We start from the raw sequence: 20,467 nt of genomic DNA, 5'->3' as shown, positions 1-20,467 counted from the left end.
TGCACATGCATAATTTCGGCCTTCGCTCAAAACTGATCAAAAGAAAAGCTAACATAAAGCATGTTCAAAATTGGTTCCATAAATAGACGGTAGCCAGAGACATCTACTACTCGTTTGGGAGAAAATGACTCAGAACTTTCCGTCTCTTTGCACAATAAGTAGCCAAAAATAACAATTTCGGTGCTGCAGCATCTTTGTCCATCGCCATTCTCAACTTCAAGTCGATATGTTGAGTGATACTGCTTGATTCATATGTTAAACTTCTGGGGGACGCCATCAAAATCATCGAAGTCAAATCTATGCCGCTCTCTTCCAGTCTGAACATGTATGCAGGTATTAGTCTGATTAACCACTAACTAGTTTAGTAACACTACGGAAACAGTTCACTCACCTTTGACAGGAACAAAGGATCGGATGTGATGGTTTCATCAATAGCAGTCAGCTTCCTTGATAGTGCCATTATCCTGGATGGAGTGGAGAGAAAAATAAAATGGTAAAAACGATGTGCCACCGCCTCTCCCACAGACAAAAGAAAAGAATAATGCAAAATGTTATTGATATCCAAACAATTTACCTCTGTATTGATGAGTCAATACGTTCAATCATGTGACAGGTTTTATATTGCTCAGGATCCTCAAGAAATCTAACCATTCCATCCTTCTGGTTAATTGTTGCGAATATCTCACCATCTTCAATCTATACTTTGATAAAAGATAACATTAGGGTACAATACAAAGATTGCGATTCCGATACTTTATTGCTAATACTTATGATTTACCATTCGTAGCACATGCATTTCTGCTTCCTTAGCGCTGTTTAGTTGAACGCTGTTGGCTATGTCTTGAAGGGAAAGAGTCAAGTATGTTTGAGTCAGTCTCTGAATGTTTCGCTTATACATGGAAGATATAACCTGCTTCACCAGTCCAAGATTGTTGTCCTAGGGAAAAACACAATTCCAAAGCCTCATTAAGAAGACTGAAGAATTCGAGTCAGAGACTCGTAGGTTAGAGAGAGATCATGTTGCATCATCTTTTTCTTTGACACCATGGATTCAACAAACAACTAAAGTGAAAAACTACAGGATGAAATCATCATAAAAAACTCACATTTTCATACTTTTCCCTGTATTTGTCAACCAATGCCTCCAAATCTACAATTTTTCCACTGACATAGCAGTTTGCCAATTCAATGTAGGGCTGCTCGAAAGGGAGTTAAAAACCAAATAAAGTCATTAGAGCGGGTAAGTTTAAATGCTAGCCTACTATGGAATGACTGATTATATCAGGATTTAAATAAAGCAATCAATTAAAGAAAATACACGTAGCAAAGAGCAGCGCTCAACTTTTGCATTACCTGACAAAAGTTCTTTAGATTCCTCTGAGCTACTGAAGAGGTGTATTTAGGAAGACTGGTAGAGAACTGTCACCAGGAAAAGAAGAGTCATCAAATTATCCTCAAATAAATTTACAGCGCAAACAGATGAACTCATCAAGTCAAAACGATGTCAAATTAAATCTAAAGGTAGATGGATCTATGAGAAGAAAAGGCATACATTCCAATTGTGAATGAGTGAAACCAATATATGCTTTTTGTACGCTTCGACAGCTATAGCATTAACAACAGTCATTGGAGACGTTACAACCTGGGAAATATGATTTGCGATTAGAATGGACAAGTAAATCAAACTTCTTATAGAAGATAACTTAAATGTATAAGAAGGTAAACTGAATATAGATCACAGACATTGTGAAGAAGCTCCAACGCTTTGCGAAAACGCTTTTGTCCTATGCATATCATCCCCCTACAATGATGTCAAACATGAAATAGTCAGAAATTTCCTGAGCAACACAAAATCCCCAAAGTGAAACATGTTAACAAAGCAAGGATACTTCCAAGAAGAAAATGAAAGTAATTTCCTCAAGAATTAAAAACAGCTAACTTAAGTGAAAGCAAACTGAAACAAAGATAACACTGTGAAGAAAGAGCAACCAACCCGTAATAGCAATAGAGAAAAAGATCCCTTGGCTGATCAACCTCAAATATGTCATCATCTAAAATAGAATATCCAGCTTTATAGGATTTTGACAACAAACAAAGAAGAAGAAACTCCGGATGCAAAGAAGTCAAGTGTTCCGAGGAGGCCTGAATTTTCCGAATGGCTGTCAGCATCGGTGCCACGCCTCGCAATGGTGCTTCAAGCAGCATAACTTGATCTTTGAACCTCTTGCAAACAGATATGACTGCAAACCAAACAAATCAACGGAAAGAGAAACGACAGGTGCAGTTTAACAGCATTTACACAAGTCGAATAAATAAGTAAAGATGAATACATACATTTATCAGGCTGCAAACGAATCTGCTCTGCAGCACAGGAATTGATAAATCTGGCAATGGGCAAGACCAACGCACTCGCCTGCTCCTTTGAAATCGAACCAGTTGAGCATGCCTCCCTGCCACCGCATTCACAAACCCATGATACAGTCAGTTTCACCGATTTTCAAATGCTGGTAACTAGTAACCACGCGGAATTATAAACAAATGAACCACACGCTATACATGCTTTCGACAATCAAACTTGTGATCTCAAATGCAATTTCAAGCACTGACAGAGTTCTTAATTCAGAGTTCGTAGAATTTATTAAAAGATGCATCTAAAATCGTTTACTCAATCACCAAACAGTGGATTAGGTCACACAGTTCCCGCTCTCTCTCCCCCAATAATATTGCATCCAATACCGAAAACGAAAAATACACGAATAAAATTCGAAAACTAGAAGTGCTAGAGCGACGAAGAGTCTCACAGAATGTAGAGGTATCCGAGAGAGTGCTTGGCAGGGTCGAGCTGGTCGAGAACGGGAAGCAACCGAGTCGACTCGGCGTAGAGCAACTCCTGCGCTTGCTTCAGAAGGGCGTGAAGGTGCAGGATGTCGCCTGAGCTCGAAAGCCCTTGGATGTTCGCCACCAGAGCTTGCACGGGCTCCATGGTTTCCGGTCGAGTTTCCGATTGCTGAGGACCCGGGAGCGGAGACGAGAGAGAAAGCTTCGGGAGCTCGGTCTCGGTTTCCGTGTGTGTGTGTTTTTAGTGTACGATTCGATTCGAAACACGATCAATGAAACACGGGGATCGATTCGCCCATTTAGCTGAATTGAGTGGGGGCGGTTCGATGAGTAAAACTCGGTTGAATAAAGGAAAGGTGGAGTTTTATGACAAATGGTCCTGAAATTGAGCTACTCCGATATTTGAAATTGAAATTATCAATGTAATATTTGAACATGAATGTCGCAAATTAATACGTTTATGTTAAAATTTTGTCAAATTTTCTGTTAATAGGTTGACGTGGTAAATTTTGATTAGACTTGTGAGGGTTTTTTAGCCAAAATGGTTCATAAGGTTTGCATAACTCTTCACTTTGGTTCTTGAAATCAATAGAATTGGTCCCGAGTTTGTCTACAATCAATCATTTTGGTCATTCCATGAAAAATCTCTATAAAATAAACATAAAATAACAAAAATACCCTAAATTATTTTTTTTGTCAAATTTTTTTGGCCTATTGTTTATTAAATTGAGGATATATTTATCATTTTGATTCTTATTTAACATAATTTTTTTCCGAAATGATTGATGATAGACATTCTCATATACCACTTTTATTAATTTCAAATCTTAGGGACCAAAGCGAGGAGTTATGCAAATCTCATGGACTATTTTGGCTAAAAAGCCGACTTGTGAGTCCATATATATGACACGTCAACACATGAATAGAAGTTTGACAGAACTTTAACAAAATGATTGCATTGATTGGCGCCACTCATATTCAAAGACTACATTGCTTATCAACAGAAAACCCGCATTGCCCTCTTCAAGTGGACATAAATTTATTATTCACTGTATTGAAGACATTTTGAAATCAGAAATGGCCGATAACTTTTCTACTTTGTCCAAATTGAAGATTACTCATGGAAACAAAAACTGTCCCTTTTAATCCTATCAGTTTTTGTGGGAGCTAAAGAGATATATTTTCTTCATGACTAAACTTCAAGCTGTACAAAATATAGAAGTTCTCATCCATTTATGTTTTCAAAATATCTTCGATGTAGTGAATATTCCTATTCAAGTTAATCCTCCCCTATCAAACAAGGCCTTAGAGTCACGTTTTAAAGAAGTTATTCACATGCTATCGTAAAGTGAGACGCAAAATATAGTCAAGAGAGTAGGGCGGATTATCTCACTTTAATTGAGCCTATAAAAACCACCTACCAAACTAAGCCCATTCAATAGAGCCCAGTAATTAAAAAATGCCCATTTGTTCGGGGCCTAAAAATAAAAGTAGGCCCAAAGTGAAGGGATATCTCTCTCTTTTTCTCTTACTGGGAAGAACTGGATCCTTCTCTTCTCGCTGTCTCTCCTATTTCTCTCCTCATAGTTTTGCTCTCTCTCTGTCTTCGAATTTGAACCCCAATTCGAAATTCACTCCCAAATTGGTCGACGCCATTGACAACCACAGATATCAATTTCGAGTTTTTCTCATCTACTTGTTTGGTGACGAATACCGGAGAGTGAGAGAGAGAAATGGCGGACTATCACTTTGTGTACAAGGACTTGGAGGGAGCATCGACTCAGTGGGACGACATACAGAGAAAGCTCGGGAACCTTCCCGAGAAGCCACCGCCGTTCAAGCCGCCGAAGTTCACACCGGCTCAGGACGAAGCCTCCCTTCCCAAAGACAAGTCCTGGATCGATGAGAAATCCGAGCAGGACCTCGAAGACCTCGAGGACAATCCCGATCTCGACGACGATCGCTTCCTCGAAGAATACAGGTCCTTACAGTTCAATTTGTTTTTCTACCGAATTACTGCTTTATTTACTTGAAATTGAGACCGTAAATGTGAAAAATTTGGCGGGTTGGACAGGAAGAAGAGGCTGGCGGAGCTGAGAGAAGCAGCCAAAGTTGCAAGGTTCGGATCGGTGGTGCCGATTTCGGGATCGGATTTCGTGCGGGAGGTGTCTCAGGCGCCGCCGGATGTCTGGGTGGTTGTGATTTTGTACAAAGAAGGAATCGCCGAGTGCGGGGTTTTGATGCAGTGTATGGAAGATTTGGCGACGAAATATCCCGCTACAAAATTCGTCAAGATAATATCGACGGACTGCATTCCGAACTACCCTGATCGGAATGTTCCGACTGTTTTAGTATACAACAGTGGGAATGTCAAAGCTAACTACGTCGGCTTGCAGAGCTTTGGCCGCAGATGCACACCTGAAGGTATTTCACATTTCTTTTCTTTATACAAGTGATATTTACTTTAAACCAATCTAAACAGCAGGATAGAGTTCGGACTCGAGTGCGTAGAGAAACATATTATGTAGTTACGCTCATGTCTGCGATGAAATTTTAAGCTTTTAACTTGATTAAGTTAACATAATGTGTTGTTTAGAACACGAATTACTGTGAGAAATGGATTCAAGATGACATGGACTGTGAGGAAGTGGACATTTTTGGTTTGAGTACTTGGTGCCAACAGAAATCCTTGGCGCAAAAGAGCGCAGTGGCGTTCTAGGATTCATAGAGCCAACCCTGCCTAGCCAACCCTGCCTAGTGGGATAAGGCTTTGTGTTGTTCTAATCTACGGGGAGGGGGATTGGAACTTGGGTGACTGGAGCAGATACGCTGGAAGTTGTGGCCTTTTGCTGTACATGATTAGTATGTTGAGGCTCTTGATGTGAACCGTTGTTGTATTGCAATGCTTAAAACTCTTTTTGATGAAGTTTTCTGTGCTGTGCTGATATATCAGGTGTGGCATTACTTCTGTGCCAATCAGATCCTGTACTTAATGATGGCCTGAGTGGAAATGATCGGTCGAGGCAAGCTGTGATCGATGGAGTTCGCAGGAGGTTTATAGAGAAGGTTGTGACAGAGCATGAAGACGTTGATGATGGGTCCTCGAGCGATTAGAACCCCAGTAACTTTATATTGGTTTGTGTACTAGTTTTGGTTTAGAACTTTTTGAATTGGTTTCTGTAAGAGTTTTTGAGTTTAGAAGTGAATCAGATGACACTCGTTTGTGCTTCTTTCTTGTTCGTGTACGGCGTGTTTGGTTGCATTGTTTGTGAAAGGTTATGATTCTGATGTGTTAACTTGAGTGGAAGAATTGAATGAATTTGATTTTTAAGAATCGTTAAGCAGGTAGATTAAATCAAACTCATCCAACGACAGAGCACAAATCAAAGAATAAGCTTCAAAGAGACAACAAATTCGTGGCGAATAACTGAACCGTTTATCATTAGAATTCGAAACTGCATCCGAAGAATCACCTAAAAACATTATTACTGGAAAAATGCCGGCCAATTTCCACAAGACAACTAAACTTTTGACAGCTCTAACCAAAAATTAAAATTCTGACCAGACAATGATCATCAAACATAGTTATAGTAAAAGTGCTCCAAATAAGTCGTGAATCAAGCCCCATATATGGTAGCTATACACCGGCAGCTTTCGAAACAGGAAATAAGCTCAAATACCTCTTCATGCGGTTACTTCCGCTCTATCTTTCTTCCTCCCCCTCCGTGGATCACCGGCATCCAGTTGTTGCTGTTCAGCCTTTTTCTGAGCACGGACCATGGCTCGTCTTGCACGGGGTCGCATTTCCCTTACATTCCGAGGGGGCATCAGGTATGGTTCAAGGGGCCTGTCAGCGAAGGGATGTTCATCGCCAGCAAATATCCTCAGCTTCCTATCTCTATCCTACATCCATTTGAAGCATCATTGAGAGAGAATTCAGTACACCAGCAACGAATTCTATGATAAAAGTTAAATATAACAGACAAGAAAATCTACTACTATAAAACTCACATCGCGCAGTTTGTTCCTCGGCAGCATGCGCATAACAGCTTTGCGAATGACTTCTGTAGGATCTTTAGCAAACTGATCCTTCAAATTCCTTTGCTTGAGGTGACCCACATACCTATACAGGCCATAAATGATTCAGTATCAAAACCAACGGATATGACTTTATTTAGAGGGTCTCAGGAAACATCAGGAATCAATTCTACTGATATCCTTCGCTCGTTCATAGAAAAACTGAGTAGATTCGAAGATTCTCAGAACAGAATTAAAAAGGCTAAATTTTTTATTTCAAGGTTGTTTTGGTGATAAATTTACAACTACAATGAAGACATATATTTATCATATTGAAGGACAGATCGATCGACCGTGCACAAGAATTGAATGACGTTAATCCCATGAAGTCCCTCCATAGTTTTAGCAACCAAAAATTTTCACAATAAGTAATGGTAATGCTAAAACAGTGGCACTTACCCAGTATGCCAATAATAAACCTTATCGGTCATTTTTCTCCCCGTGACACAAACATCCTTCGCGTTAAGCACAATGCACATATCGCCATCATCTCGGTTTGGAGCGTATGTTGGTTTATCCTTTCCTTGAATCACTGTAGATATTTGAGCTGCTAGTCTTCCAAGAACCTAAAAGTACGCTTACGTTATCATTATCCGCTGCAAAGGCTATTACTTCAAGTATTTGATTCAAATTCATTAAAAACTGAATGAAAAATTCACCAAAATTAATTCCGTAAACAAAAATGCAACACTATATCCCACGCCTACAAGTAATGCTACCATAAAAATCGAAATAACTACAAACATCAACCACCAACCTGGCCCTTCGCATCGAAAACTTTCCACCGCAGACCGTCAAGATCAATGCGTCTCAGGCCAGCAAGAGCTCTCTGTATGAAAATCAAAGCACAAACTCCGTTAAACACAAGGTCTCTCTCAGGACATTCCACAAACAGTTGGCGGGCATTCATTGATATACTAATTCACAATCTGACGAGGTTACAAAATCAACATATTAAGAAGAAAATAACAATTAAACACAACTTAAACACGATTAATCAACGTAATTAGAAGAAAACATTGCCTTCATGTTGCCACTAAACGCGGCAGCTGCTTGGCCCGCCATTTCTCTCCTTCGTTTTCTCCGATTGGGGCTTTTTTTCAAACGCGAATCATCCACCTGGGAAAGCAGATCAAAGATTTAAGCAAACAAGCAGAAAGCTCGAGAAGATCTAATCACTTCAAATTCTCAGAAGAAAAGAAAGAGATGGACCTGTAAAACCCTGCGGAGGTATAGGGTTTGGGCAAATGAATACAAGGTGTTGGGTTGCTTCGACCGGGTTTTTCTCTATTGCTGCTGGAGCTTAATATCAGCCGTTGGATTGATCTGACGGTTTATTATACATCCAGTTTAAAACAAATGTACGTTGTCATTCAGTACTACTGTTTGGTGGTATTCTTCCTTACTTGGAGGTGAGAGGCTTTAGGTTTGAATATCGTGAATGGCGAATTCGATACCAAATAAAATTGCATATTGTATGACTTAGCCGAATACCCTTTTCCCCTAGTGTAAAAATATATCGATGTACTCAAAAAAATAAAAATAAAAAACAAATGGACAATGCATAGGACCCAAAATGAAAGCCGGTTTTTTTTCTTCTCACGCATCTTTGTTTTTATTTGATTTATTCAATTTAATACAAAGGTTTGTGTAAGGCTAAATAGGATTGAGATCCACTCCGAATCTCTGTGTTCAGAGTCTACGGATTAAAAGATTCGAATCATTCAATTTCAATCTTACTTTACAATAACAGAAAATGTTGAACGATTCAAATCTTTTTCTCCCTGAATGGTCTAGATTCCTTATTCCGCGAGCTCCGAACACAGATCGAGAGTGGGTCTCATTCCATAAATGGAGTGAAAAACCGGCTACCCAAGATCTTTTTCAGATTAAGCACGGTTCGAACCGGTTCCATTTTTGTTACAATCATTCAAGATTTTTCCTAGCTGGGCACGGTTCAGGCCGTTTCGATTTGGGTTACAATCTTCAAGCAGTGATTTACAGAGTAAATTTGGTGCTGAATTAAGAACACATTCACATAACTATTGAATTAACAATTATTTGTCAAAATCCGAAAAATTGGTGATGGGTTTACAGAATTGGAGATTCAACAAAACTATGCTCAATGGTGGGTGCTGAGAGTCCACCAGAAGGCTTTAAAACTTGAATCAACAACGACTGTACCCTTTCTATCTAAAATTCTTGCAACGAAAACTTCGAAAAACACTAAATTTACAACTAAAAACTTGCTGCAAGGGGACTATACGACTACAAAAACTTGCACCATATACAATGTATGCAGGACTCCGTATGCTACGCACACAAGTACATAGTTTCCGAGGTGCCTCTGTTGTCCATATCGTCGTCTCCCCACGTTTGGTCCCATTTCTGACGTTTTGAGATCAGTATATCACCATAGGCATCATCTTGCTTCACATTCACATACCCTTGAGTTTTCAACACCTGCAAAAAAAAAGAAAAGATGATGATGTGCTACGCTTGGTTTTGCATCGGCATGTTTGGAAGTTACAATTTCGGTTCATGAATTCTAAAAGAACTGAAAAGAAGCTGGCTTATGGACACGAACATTCTAAACCATGTAGTACAGAGAGATCATACCAGTAGCTCATAAAACAGCCTTGCACTTTCTTTCTTAGTTCTTCCATCCGAAACCTCCAACAAGTTCACTTCCTCCTCTCCTTGATTTTTACAGTTTGGAAAGTGTCTATGCAAGTACCTTGCGACAATTCTGTATACACAAAGTTCAACATGTTGAAGAAAAATTTGTACAAGAATAATTTAACCCCGGGGGGGCGATCCACCATACCTTGTTCTCGCTGACAATCCCTCTGCAACAAAAATAAGTTTCAAGGTTCAATTATTGAGAAAAATATACAACTCAAACAGAAGTTTAGCTTAATGAAATCAATTTGAGGCTCTTACCCAGTTGTGGGTTAACTCCTTCGTACGAATCAATGTCCTGAGGCAAGATACAACTAAAAAAGTTAGGAAAAATAGGGAACAACGAAAGATACGAACTGGTTCTATTCTGGAACCAAATGAGATGCAACATAATAACGTGTGGCAGCATCAATATCCTACATGCTTGTTTCCGCCCTTTTAATTTGGTATGTGCGAGCTTGTTACGTGCACTAAAGATGTTTGAGGACCACAAACAGAAAGGTTTGGTGGATGGCTATGCGGTGTACTAACACAACACAATAATCATTACTATACCTCATTCAACAAATTGAAATCATGTTCCTGATCCCTGTCCATAAATGGTACTTCTTCTGCATATCCAGATGGTGCAGCTTGCTCACTGTCAAGGGGTGGCTCCTCCTTCTCTACCCTTCCAGATGTCTCAGGTGTTACGATATCCATATCAGCAGCATCAGGGCTCTTTGGACTCCCAAATGATTTCATTGCTTGTGAGCGAAGAATGGGGGTTTCTGGTGCAATTTCTATTTGCTCTGACCTAACAACACTTGGAGATTCGGGAGCGTCTAACTTTTCTGGAGGGGCAACTGGTTTGGCAGGTACTGTAATCTTTAATTTCTTTTTGCAGACGAGGGATATAAGTTCTCGTGAAACAGCAGCTGAAAATATATAGTTAGCAACGATTTGACAACTGGTGAACCGTAAAGTAAATAATGATAGAAAATTACCAGGTATCAATGGCTCTGAGAAATCACAGCAAAGATTTGCAATTCGACTGGCTTTCCAGACAGCAAGGGCAGTTTGAGGAACTTTTTTTCTTTTAGAAACCAAGTCACTTGCATCATTTATGCTTTTCCTGATTATCCTGTAAAAAATTTTGTTTCAAATTTACAGTCCATGGTCAACTTATAATCCATTAAAACATAATTAAAGTCCAAAGCATCCTGAACGATTTTATCATCAATGACAGCACTGTCATACCATCCCTGACACATTGTTCTTCCTAACATTTGAGCAGGCATCTTAGACAAAATAGAAATGATTCATAGCCTAGGTTTCTATCAATACGCGAAACAGAAACACTTCAACTAACACATGTAAAGGGGAAGTAAATTGTCACGTACTCATTAGGCAGGACTGTCATATCATCCATGACACATTTTCTTTTCTTAGAAAATCGAGTGAACTCCTTAGAGGCTGGTGTATGAACAACCATAAACTTTGGTACAGTAACACCTGCATTAGGAGAAATTTATTTAGGACAAAAGAACACATGAAGGTTTTAATTTCACAGATATTGCAAAGTATAAGAAAGAACTTCGAAAAGTGACAGACTACGCCAAATAATGTCCAACTGTGTATGTTATAGTGCAAAAGCAGCCCCTTACCAGTACGAAAACAACTATAGGAATTGAAGGATTAAGAAGTTATAAGAAACATAACATTAAATTCCCTTATTGACTGTGTTGTACCTGCATCGGGGATTTTGACACCAGGAGTTCCATCACATGAAACAGAGAGAGGATCTGGATCTTCTTGCATAATAATTTGACGTTCTTTACTATCTGGTGAAATCATCTCGGGTAGTTTTTTTGGCTCTCCATCATTATGATTTGCTTCACCAAATGGACAAACAAGTTCTCTAGGTTGCTTCACCCCATTAAATGTATCAATGTCCATGTAGTCTTCTTGAGATACTGTACAACTCTGCAACTTTTCCATGCCAGCTTCTACAGTGATTAGATTATGGTCTTGTACTATACTCGGACATGTCTGACTTTCTGGTTGTACCAACTCTGGTTCCATAACCTCCTCACGATCAATCTGATGATCTTCACTGGATGTTCTAACATGGTGGGAAGGTTCTCTCTCAGTCCCATCGAATGTCTCAAGGTTCAAACCTTCATGAGACAACCTATGGTCTTCAAGTTTTTCTGCCAGGTTTGCTTCTTCTCGAATAGCATCTCCAAGAAGTGCTATATCTGGAACCTTTAACTGCTCTCCATTAGTTTCTTTACCTTCACCAGATGATTTAACTTGTCTTGGAGGTTCATCCTCAACTCCAGAAAATCTTTCTAGGCCAACGCATTCTTCTTGAGAGAGCCTATTCTCATGAAACTCCTCCATAACTGGTGCTGACTTGGCTCCACTACTCGATGCTCGTAGCTCCATGTCAAAGTCCAACCAGTGAGATGAAAGTACACTGAAATAAGATATACTTATCAAACATACGATTAAAGGATAATATTGCAAAACTAATCTAAAATTTCAGCATCTGGAATGATTTTACATACTCTTTGACTGGGGTGTCGCAGGCATCAAATTCCTCATAATCATACTGCACAAACACAAACACAATCTTAAATGCATGTTCGGAATACAAATTAATCAAGCCTTTGAAAATGCGTATGAGGAAATTTTGCAATCATTAACAACTAATTCTTATATAAGAAAATGAATGACATGAAAAAGATAAGCATTAGAATCTTTAAGTGACGTACCATTCCTGAATAAAATTGTCCTCTTCCATATGCACTATCTGTTTCATATCATGCTGAATCAAGTAAACTTATACAAATAGACTAAGTAAAATAGTATTCGGGATCATAGACACAATACCTTTAAGTGTGATATCTTCATGAGACACCACATTGCCTCTGTGAATTAAGGGAATCACACATGTTAAATATGAATACTAAATACAGGAATATCCTCACAGTTTTATGAGTTACACAGCTTACCCACTGACATCTTCAAATTCAAGGATCCCCAGATCGAAAGCATCGAGTTCAAACCTATCAGGTAGGGTAACAGTGTAATAAGGTGCACGCAGCTTATCTGGGCCTGCATTCTTTTTTGTACTGACTACAAATTTGTTGATTTTAACCAGCACTTCATTGCAGTCATCATACAGATATTCAACTTTCTTTGAGTATATTCGAACAACGCCAAGAAGAAGGTAGGCCAGCACCCTGTAAGCAACAGCATCCCATTCATCCTGCAAAATTTTATCTGCAGCAACACAATACGGTTTAGGATATTTCCCAACACTAAACGGTCTAAACCTAATAAATTCGAAGCAAATGTCCTCAACCCTTATGAACGTTTAAACCTAATAAAACGATATGAAACCATCCGGACAGCATCCGATCCGAAAAATAACACTCTAAATAAACATGATAAAGTTGAAATAATACTTTACTTTAGAAAATGTAATCTGTTAGTCATCCAAGTTCGGTTTCAAAATTCCAGATATCATATCCACTTCCCCCTGGCATTACAAAAACCCGAAAAACGCAAGTAAAAAGCAATTCGAATTTTTCTTTTCCCAATAAGTGAACCAATCCTACTCTTCTGTATATATGATTTGGTTTTCTCTACTAATCCTAGCCACCCAATATCTTTCCCAACAAAAAAGCCAACAAAACCTTTTCTTTTCGAATTAAATTCAAATTTCAAATTTAAAACACACCAAAAGGTCAAAAAATTTCCCAAATTTTCTGCCATCTTTTTACAATTTCTTCAACCAACAACAATTACTAGAGCAATAAAATTTTCCCAGATGGTTGATAACGTGGCTAATGGGAAACCCAGAAGCAAGATAACAAAATTGATCAACGTCAATGCAAATACACATAATTAAGCAACAAAATATAAGTACCCATGAACAGGAAACACCCTTTCAAGAACATAAATTAAATTAAATTTTCAAATTTCAAATTCTAAATTTCCCTCATTTGTTATCAAATGCCAACCGACGGAAGATAAAAGAAACGGAAAAAATAAGAGAGAGAGGAAACGAAACGAAAACGAACCGACGGAGGAGGAGATGTCGGTCTGGTTGACCTGCGACTTCTTGAGCTTTTTGAAAGAGTAGGCGGCAACCCAAATGGCGCCCAACGGCCCTTTTCTCGACAGCAAGCACTGCGAGTAGAACATCGTCGCCTTTGAAAAGCTTCAAGCTTTTCAGTCTCTGCGATTTGTTGTTGTACTTGCTTCTCTCTGAGAGTCGGAGAGAGAAAGGAGAAAGAAAACAGAGGACAGCGGTTATGTCAGCAAACTGCTGACAAATGTATGTACCGGCCACGGGAGGAAGGGAGGGAGGGAGTTAAAAAGTGAAGAAACGGTCGACTGGCGGTGTTGTGTGCCTTATAAACCCTCAGGCTAAGTAACCTACAAAAAGCTTCTAATACTATTTATTTTAATGAAAAATTATACGTTTTTATTAAAAAATTAATTCTGATACTATTTATTTTATTTTTTATTTTTTCTTATCGTTAAAATTTAAAGTTTTTAAATTTTTTTCATTAGTTTTCCTTCAGATCAAAAGAAAACAAAATTACTGATTTTTTTTTGTATTTTTCAAAATTTAAATTTTAAATTACTAAAATCATTTGTTTACATTTACCCATTTAGTTATTGGACAAAAAATGGGTGTTTAGGATTCGTATTTGTGAAATCGTCGGTGTAGCAGTGGACGTAGCGTTATTGGTTAAGACGTATGTGTTCACTCCAAAACGCGTGAGTTTGAATCTTTATGTTCGTAATTTGAATTGATTTAAATAATTTATATCTTGTACAAAATAAATAATTTACATTGGTAATTAGTTTGGTGGGATGCCAAATTGGGTAGGTGACAATCTAATTCCCATGTTTGGTGGGATTCCAAATTTATATGATACACCATTACATTCCAAATACATAAATGATTTTCCTTAAAAAAAAATTATAGAGTGAAGGCTAAAAAAAAATTACGAAATTTTTATAATATCTAAATCGTTTAATTTTCAATTAATACACAAGTATGTATGCGTTGACAAGAAACTAGTAAATGATGGAGTGAAAAATAAATTAGATAAGACAATACCATATTTAGAATTAAAAAATTCAACGTAGATTCTTTTCTTTTTGGAGTAAAAAGGTGTACTAAGTAATAACACATTTTAAACAAAAAGGGAAATTATTTGAATTTGTAAATCCAAAGTTAAAACGTTATGCAAAAATGGGAAAAGACAAAACAATGCCAGGACCAAGACGATAAATAGATAGAGTTGTTTGAATTGGAAAGAGACTTCAAAGTCCATATCATATGATTCGCACCTTAAAAATTTAATTCAATAATTAAAAATAAAGAAGTTAGTAAAAAAATTTTAAAAGCTATAATAATTTTTTCCCTTTAAAATTTAGGAGAGTGTATTTAATTAGGAATTTGAGAGATTTTAATGGAGTTTAACTGATTTGTAGATATTCCATATAAACTTTTGATTTAATTCTTTCGAAATCTCATGGTGAGATATGAGATTTATGGATGCTTAAAATACACTACAAAACATCTCCAATTCCCTATAATTCCTCAACTTTTCCAAATTCTTTAAATTTAAATTCTAATTGAATATATCTTTATAAATTTCTTTAAAATTCTAATTGAATACATCTAGATTTCTAAGTATTTTAATAAAGGAAAACTAATGAAAAATGCTTGAAAATTTTGAGTTTTAACGATAAGGATAAAATAAAGAGTAAAGTAAATAGTACCAGATTTGACTTTTTAGTGTAAAAATGTGGTTTTTCTTTAAAGTGAACAGTACAATGGACATTTCGTTAAAACTCCCTATTAATAAACTATCTTAAAATCATGATTGAATACTCTTGAATTCATTAAAAGAATTAAAATCTCTCAAAATCCTAATTTAATACACCCCCATATAAGATCTCTACAAATCAATTAAACTCCATAAAAATTCATAAATTTATAAATCCCTTAAAATCTCTCAAAGTCCTAATTGAATACAGCCCTATTAATTCAATAATTAAAAACAAAGAAGTTAGTATAAAAATTTTAAAAGCTATAATAATTTTTAACCTTTATAACTAATTTTAAAAGTTCGGATTACTTGATTCAGAGCTGGGAGAAATCCGAAAAGAATCTTTTCCGAATTAACCGACAGAAAATGCCAACTCATGCACTTCGTGTCTTTCCACCTTCAACTTTAACCAGACCAATCCGGAAAGGACTGCAACTTTGTGCGCTGACCTTTTGAAAAGCAAACTTAATTGGCGCGAGTAACATACAAAAAGTACGGAAGAGATTTTTCAGTGTGCAAAAAATAAGAAAAATTTAATGTGTTAAAACACTAATCGGTATATTAAGTGTAAAAATATAATTAATTGAAAACTTAATTTCCAACCAATTGTATTATGATACTTTGTATACCAAACATGTTCCGACACACTGAAAATTTTCTCCGGATATAAGAACTTACACATTTCATCAATTACATCGTGACATCACCTTTCATAATATTATAAGCACGGAAAGTCACAATGACAATTGTAAACACGAAACATCGTGAAAACATTAAGATATGTATCATGTAAGTACTTGGTTAACTATAACACACAATGGTATTTAGATGTTAATAATCCCGCTATGAAACGAGAATCTAAAGAACGACCGTTGAAACTGTGTCGACGCAACTGTTAGTCTGTTACTACAAAATGTATTGACATCAATGCAGAACCAGCCTTCCTACAGATATTGCTGGGTACAATGTACATAAAATATGCAAGCAAGGGAAACGTTTTACAGCGGCAGATGGTTCATTTGGAGGATGTCAATCAGCAACGCATGATCTGCTCTCAAGTTTAACGGAAAGTTGACAACACCGGAATAACTCCGGTCTGCAGACGCAGCTGAGAAGAATCACATAGATTATCCGGCTTTAGAAACAATGCACTGATTGTATTGCTCGGTGAAAGCATCCATTTGTAGCTTCGATGTGGCAACTGAACTGCATCTGCGTTCATATTGCGCGTGTGCACCCTGTGTTGTTACCATATCATGCTCAGGAGTTTCATTCTTCAACCTCCGATTCATCGCTGCTTGTATTTGGATCTTTCCCGGCATGAAATTTCTTTATCTTCTTTGCAAGAGCCTTATCAAAGTTACTACCGGACAGCGATAACAACTGGTTCAGCAGCAGCATCACTCCACAATCCTTCATAAGTGCATATCTTGGTTTGATCCTGTCTTCCAAACTGTAACCGAAATACTGAGGAAATTTAACCAGCTCTGATTTCGAATAATCCATGGTCAAAAAGAACTCCCATTTCGGTACCAGATTCTCTGCCAAGCTGAAAGTATACAGAGCTCCGTATCTTGAAAGCATGATCCCAATTTCATCCATACTGTATCCCCTCTCAACGAAAAATTGTGTTACAGGCTTCAAGTTGGCCTCAATACTAAGACCAAAAACCGTGGGAGATCGATGGAGCAGAACACCAACATCCACCCCCAATGAGACAATGTACTGAGCCGTTGGCCGTAACTTGTCCTCTACACTGTAACTTATAATATTCGGACAGCGCGTCAAAACCTTACCTATCATCTCAGCTGAAAGTCCCATTTCATATAGGAAATCTATAGTTGTCTTCACCTTCTGCCTACTGTAAGTGAGAAGCGCTGGAAAGCGGTAAATCACTTTTGCCCATTGTTTCTTGTCTACACCCAGGCCTTCCAAGAAACTCATGGTAGGTATAATATTCTCGGATAGACTGATTCCACACAACTGTGGCCTCTTGTTAAGGATTGATGGGATATCAGATTTTGGGACCCCAAGTTCGAGAAGAAACTCAACAATCGGTTTTATTTTCCCCTCCAAACTGTAATACGCAAAAGATGGAAATCTGCGTGCAATTCCCTTGATTTGATCAAGATCCATGCCAAGCTCTAAAAGGTAGACAATGTGAGGTGGGAGCGTCCCAGCTGTGCCTATCTCACTTACTCGAGAAATGGCCTTTAGCTTCTTCAAGTTCAAATCCACAGACGGTTGAGATTTAGTAACTGGTACAATGGGCTTTTCTTTTACAGGTTCATTTGGAAAGCTTTCCACCACATCTACCAAAAACATTTCATGCTCCTCAAGAAGGGCTTCAAGGTAAGGGATTAGGGCCTCCCTAATCTCAAGAGTTGTTAGCTCTCGTCCTACAAGAATATTTGATCAAACAATTTAGAGTTTACAATATATACGTAAGCTGGATCAAGGGAGAAGAAGTAACATGTTGAATTCGAACCTACTAGATACCGGGATTTATGCACAGAATGAAGTCTATCGACCAGGTGGTCAACGAAATGCTCTGACTTGTTGATGGTTCTCGCAGCAACTGTAGGGCTAAGCCCTTGTTTCTTTAGGAACAAGGTTAGGACAGCCCTAGCTTCTTCTTTTTCAGCTGCCAATAGAGCTGGAGATACCAATTTTAAGCTAAACGAGCCATCTACACCCGAGTCAGCTGTACAAATGTTGATATGTATTGGTTAAAAACAGAACTAGATAAACTGTGTGCAGAACTGGTTGCTTATATGGTTGTTACTACAAAGGCTGCATTAGAGGAGTGTATAAACAGTTGCTTACCAAACCTCGCTTGACAGAAAAAGAGTTTCTGAGGGAAAGCAAGTCTGGTCCTGGAGAAAAAGTAAATAAAATCAGTATCCATCATGACAATTATTTAAGAGAACAGAGAAAATAATCCAAAAAACACCATAACTCCGGCCGACCAAAATCTACTTAATCTAACAAATAACACCGTAATTCCCGCCTATCATGACCTGCTTAATCACATTGGATGCTTCCAGAAAGCAATCTGGAAATATCGAAATCTTCCACCATATACAAGTTGGTACCGAGCACCAATAACAAACACATTAGTGTTAACTTATGACCAATATATCTTCATTTTTCTTCCTCTCTATCCTCAGCTTGCATTTTGACACCTCTTTCTACTGGTGCCAATATACTAACCATCCCCCAAGTCCTACTTTCAACTATACAATTATCCCAATCTCCGTTATATAATCCACTTGAAAACATCTGTCTGCAAGTAGGTAACTTTAATTTTTACATCATCCTAGTTCCCTATAACAAAGGGTTTGAGACTTTGAGTTGACATATGAACAAAGATTAAGCTTTAGGACTCGTTTTATGACCATTTCGTTTTTAGTTTCTAGTTTCCCCATCACAAAATTATAGCAATTCACAATCACAATGAAATCTTTTACTCCTTAGTCTCCATTCAACCACATCTAAGTTGGTAGTGCGCCAATTCACCAAGGCAACGAGCAATACATTACCAATAAACTTTCACTTTTTTTTTTCTTCCCCTTCTCTCCTCAGCTAGCATTATTACAACACTTCACTGATGCGAGAATCACTAACCATCCCTCTAATCCTCCTTTCAACCACACTAAAGGCGAACCCAAGCAAACAAGGCTCCCGCTTTGCGAGGGTCGGGAGAAACATCTATCATATGCAGCCTTACCCTTATTTTGTAAAGAGGTTGTTTCCACGAATCGAACCCGTGCCTCCTTCAACCACACTATTACCACAATCATCCATAACAAAATCCACTTAAAAATGTCTTAACATGCAATTAGTCACTCTAATTTTCAAATTTTCCACCACCCCATTTCCCATTACAAGGCTTTGAATTCACATATTCAACAAATATTTAAGCTTTATTAACCCAAAGAAGATAAAAAAGTAAGCTTTAACCTCACAAAATTTAAGCATAAATAAGCTGAGGGATAGTGGAGTGAAAACCTGGTGCTGATGAACGATACTTTCAGTGGAGCTGTGAAGTGGGCGAAGCGGATAGCGCAGAAAGTTTCCATTTTTCAGCTTAAATCCAACAAAAAAATCACCAAAATTATTGAATTTAGAGGATTTGAGCTCAAGAGAAGAAGCAGAGAGGGGCGAGGGGATTTATCGGCCTCTCTTGTTGTTTGGATATGATGTGAGAGTAGTGTGTGTTGTTGCCACGTGCAAAATCTGCTCTGATTTGCTTTCAAAACCTGATTATTCAGTTAATACTACGATCTGGTAGTATTCATTTTCATTTAGAAACGAGATATTTTAGGTTTAAATTTCGTGAATGACGAATATAATACTAAATTAGATTGCTCTGACTTAGCTGAACTCTCTCTTCTCCTAATTAAAAATATCGATGTATTCAAACAAACAAAAAAATATCGATGTATTCAAACAAACAAAAAATAAAACATACCGAACCACCAATATGACGCTGTTCGAGCCTCATGATGCTTTCAATATTCGAAGAACAATTCCGAATGTCTTTCGTTAGGTTTCGGTAATTTATGCCGAACGCTTCTTTAGATAGTTGGTAAGCTTCTGCCTTCTACTGTTTTGCCCTTTAGAAGTTAGATATTGATGCTTTACCATTTCTCTTAAGGAAGGGCGTATTAGTCTACGTAACTGAATGAGGGTCAAAAGACTCCTTTTAGCCCGATAGTCTTGCAAGAAATTATATGTTAATAAACATTATCAGACCATATTTTATATCATTTCCAACCGAGATGGCCAAAGGGCCATAAGCCAAACATAGCCATTTGACAAAAAATCATCTCCAACCGAGATGACCAAAGGATCATAGGCCAAAAGTAATTTATTATTTTAATTTAATTAATATGGTTACTTAAATTAAACTACCAGATTAAAATAAAATTTTCGAACATATTTTGAGTGTCACTTGTCGCCAAATGAATAAACCTCTGGATTTCTTATCTTTATATAATCTCAATATTTTTTTTTATTGGATT

At 37.6% G+C, this 20,467-nt stretch overlaps 5 protein-coding genes across 5 annotated transcripts; 1 reads left to right on the top strand and 4 right to left on the bottom strand.

Moving 5' to 3' along the window:
• Nucleotides 1-33: 33 nt before the first annotated feature.
• LOC126611366 (COP9 signalosome complex subunit 3) lies at nt 34-3,202 on the bottom strand. Its single transcript, XM_050279600.1, has 11 exons — nt 2,802-3,202; nt 2,335-2,450; nt 1,994-2,240; nt 1,744-1,801; nt 1,553-1,642; nt 1,354-1,419; nt 1,107-1,196; nt 779-937; nt 575-696; nt 392-464; nt 34-317 (listed from the first exon to the last, which is right to left on the bottom strand). Exons 1-11 carry the CDS (start codon nt 2,981-2,983, stop codon nt 249-251), a joined length of 1,272 nt encoding a protein of 423 aa, XP_050135557.1. The 5' UTR covers nt 2,984-3,202; the 3' UTR covers nt 34-248.
• A 1,170-nt stretch (nt 3,203-4,372) lies between these two features.
• On the top strand, nt 4,373-6,172 carry LOC126611376 (uncharacterized). The gene is made up of 3 exons (XM_050279610.1): nt 4,373-4,819; nt 4,913-5,262; nt 5,792-6,172. The coding sequence occupies exons 1-3, from the start codon at nt 4,572-4,574 to the stop codon at nt 5,950-5,952; spliced, it is 759 nt and encodes a 252-aa protein (XP_050135567.1). The 5' UTR covers nt 4,373-4,571; the 3' UTR covers nt 5,953-6,172.
• A 79-nt stretch (nt 6,173-6,251) lies between these two features.
• Nucleotides 6,252-8,242, bottom strand: LOC126611377 (uncharacterized). Its single transcript, XM_050279611.1, has 6 exons — nt 8,128-8,242; nt 7,939-8,034; nt 7,673-7,744; nt 7,315-7,481; nt 6,850-6,961; nt 6,252-6,741 (listed from the first exon to the last, which is right to left on the bottom strand). Exons 2-6 carry the CDS (start codon nt 7,978-7,980, stop codon nt 6,523-6,525), a joined length of 612 nt encoding a protein of 203 aa, XP_050135568.1. The 5' UTR covers nt 7,981-8,034; nt 8,128-8,242; the 3' UTR covers nt 6,252-6,522.
• A 706-nt stretch (nt 8,243-8,948) lies between these two features.
• Nucleotides 8,949-13,991, bottom strand: LOC126609590 (sister chromatid cohesion 1 protein 2-like). Its single transcript, XM_050277441.1, has 13 exons — nt 13,671-13,991; nt 12,597-12,867; nt 12,475-12,512; nt 12,357-12,394; nt 12,150-12,193; nt 11,328-12,058; nt 10,980-11,091; nt 10,584-10,720; nt 10,153-10,514; nt 9,859-9,895; nt 9,743-9,764; nt 9,535-9,664; nt 8,949-9,378 (listed from the first exon to the last, which is right to left on the bottom strand). The coding sequence occupies exons 1-13, from the start codon at nt 13,792-13,794 to the stop codon at nt 9,229-9,231; spliced, it is 2,196 nt and encodes a 731-aa protein (XP_050133398.1). The 5' UTR covers nt 13,795-13,991; the 3' UTR covers nt 8,949-9,228.
• A 2,195-nt stretch (nt 13,992-16,186) lies between these two features.
• On the bottom strand, nt 16,187-19,673 carry LOC126609544 (transcription termination factor MTERF5, chloroplastic). The gene is made up of 4 exons (XM_050277384.1): nt 19,452-19,673; nt 18,267-18,316; nt 17,929-18,144; nt 16,187-17,839 (listed from the first exon to the last, which is right to left on the bottom strand). Exons 1-4 carry the CDS (start codon nt 19,520-19,522, stop codon nt 16,710-16,712), a joined length of 1,467 nt encoding a protein of 488 aa, XP_050133341.1. The 5' UTR covers nt 19,523-19,673; the 3' UTR covers nt 16,187-16,709.
• Nucleotides 19,674-20,467: the final 794 nt, after the last annotated feature.

Source organism: Malus sylvestris, chromosome 17 (genome assembly GCF_916048215.2).
Source record: "Malus sylvestris chromosome 17, drMalSylv7.2, whole genome shotgun sequence".
Taxonomy (NCBI): domain Eukaryota; kingdom Viridiplantae; phylum Streptophyta; class Magnoliopsida; order Rosales; family Rosaceae; genus Malus; species Malus sylvestris.
Note: the sequence above shows the minus strand (reverse complement) of the source record. Positions and strands in the feature narration are given on the sequence as shown.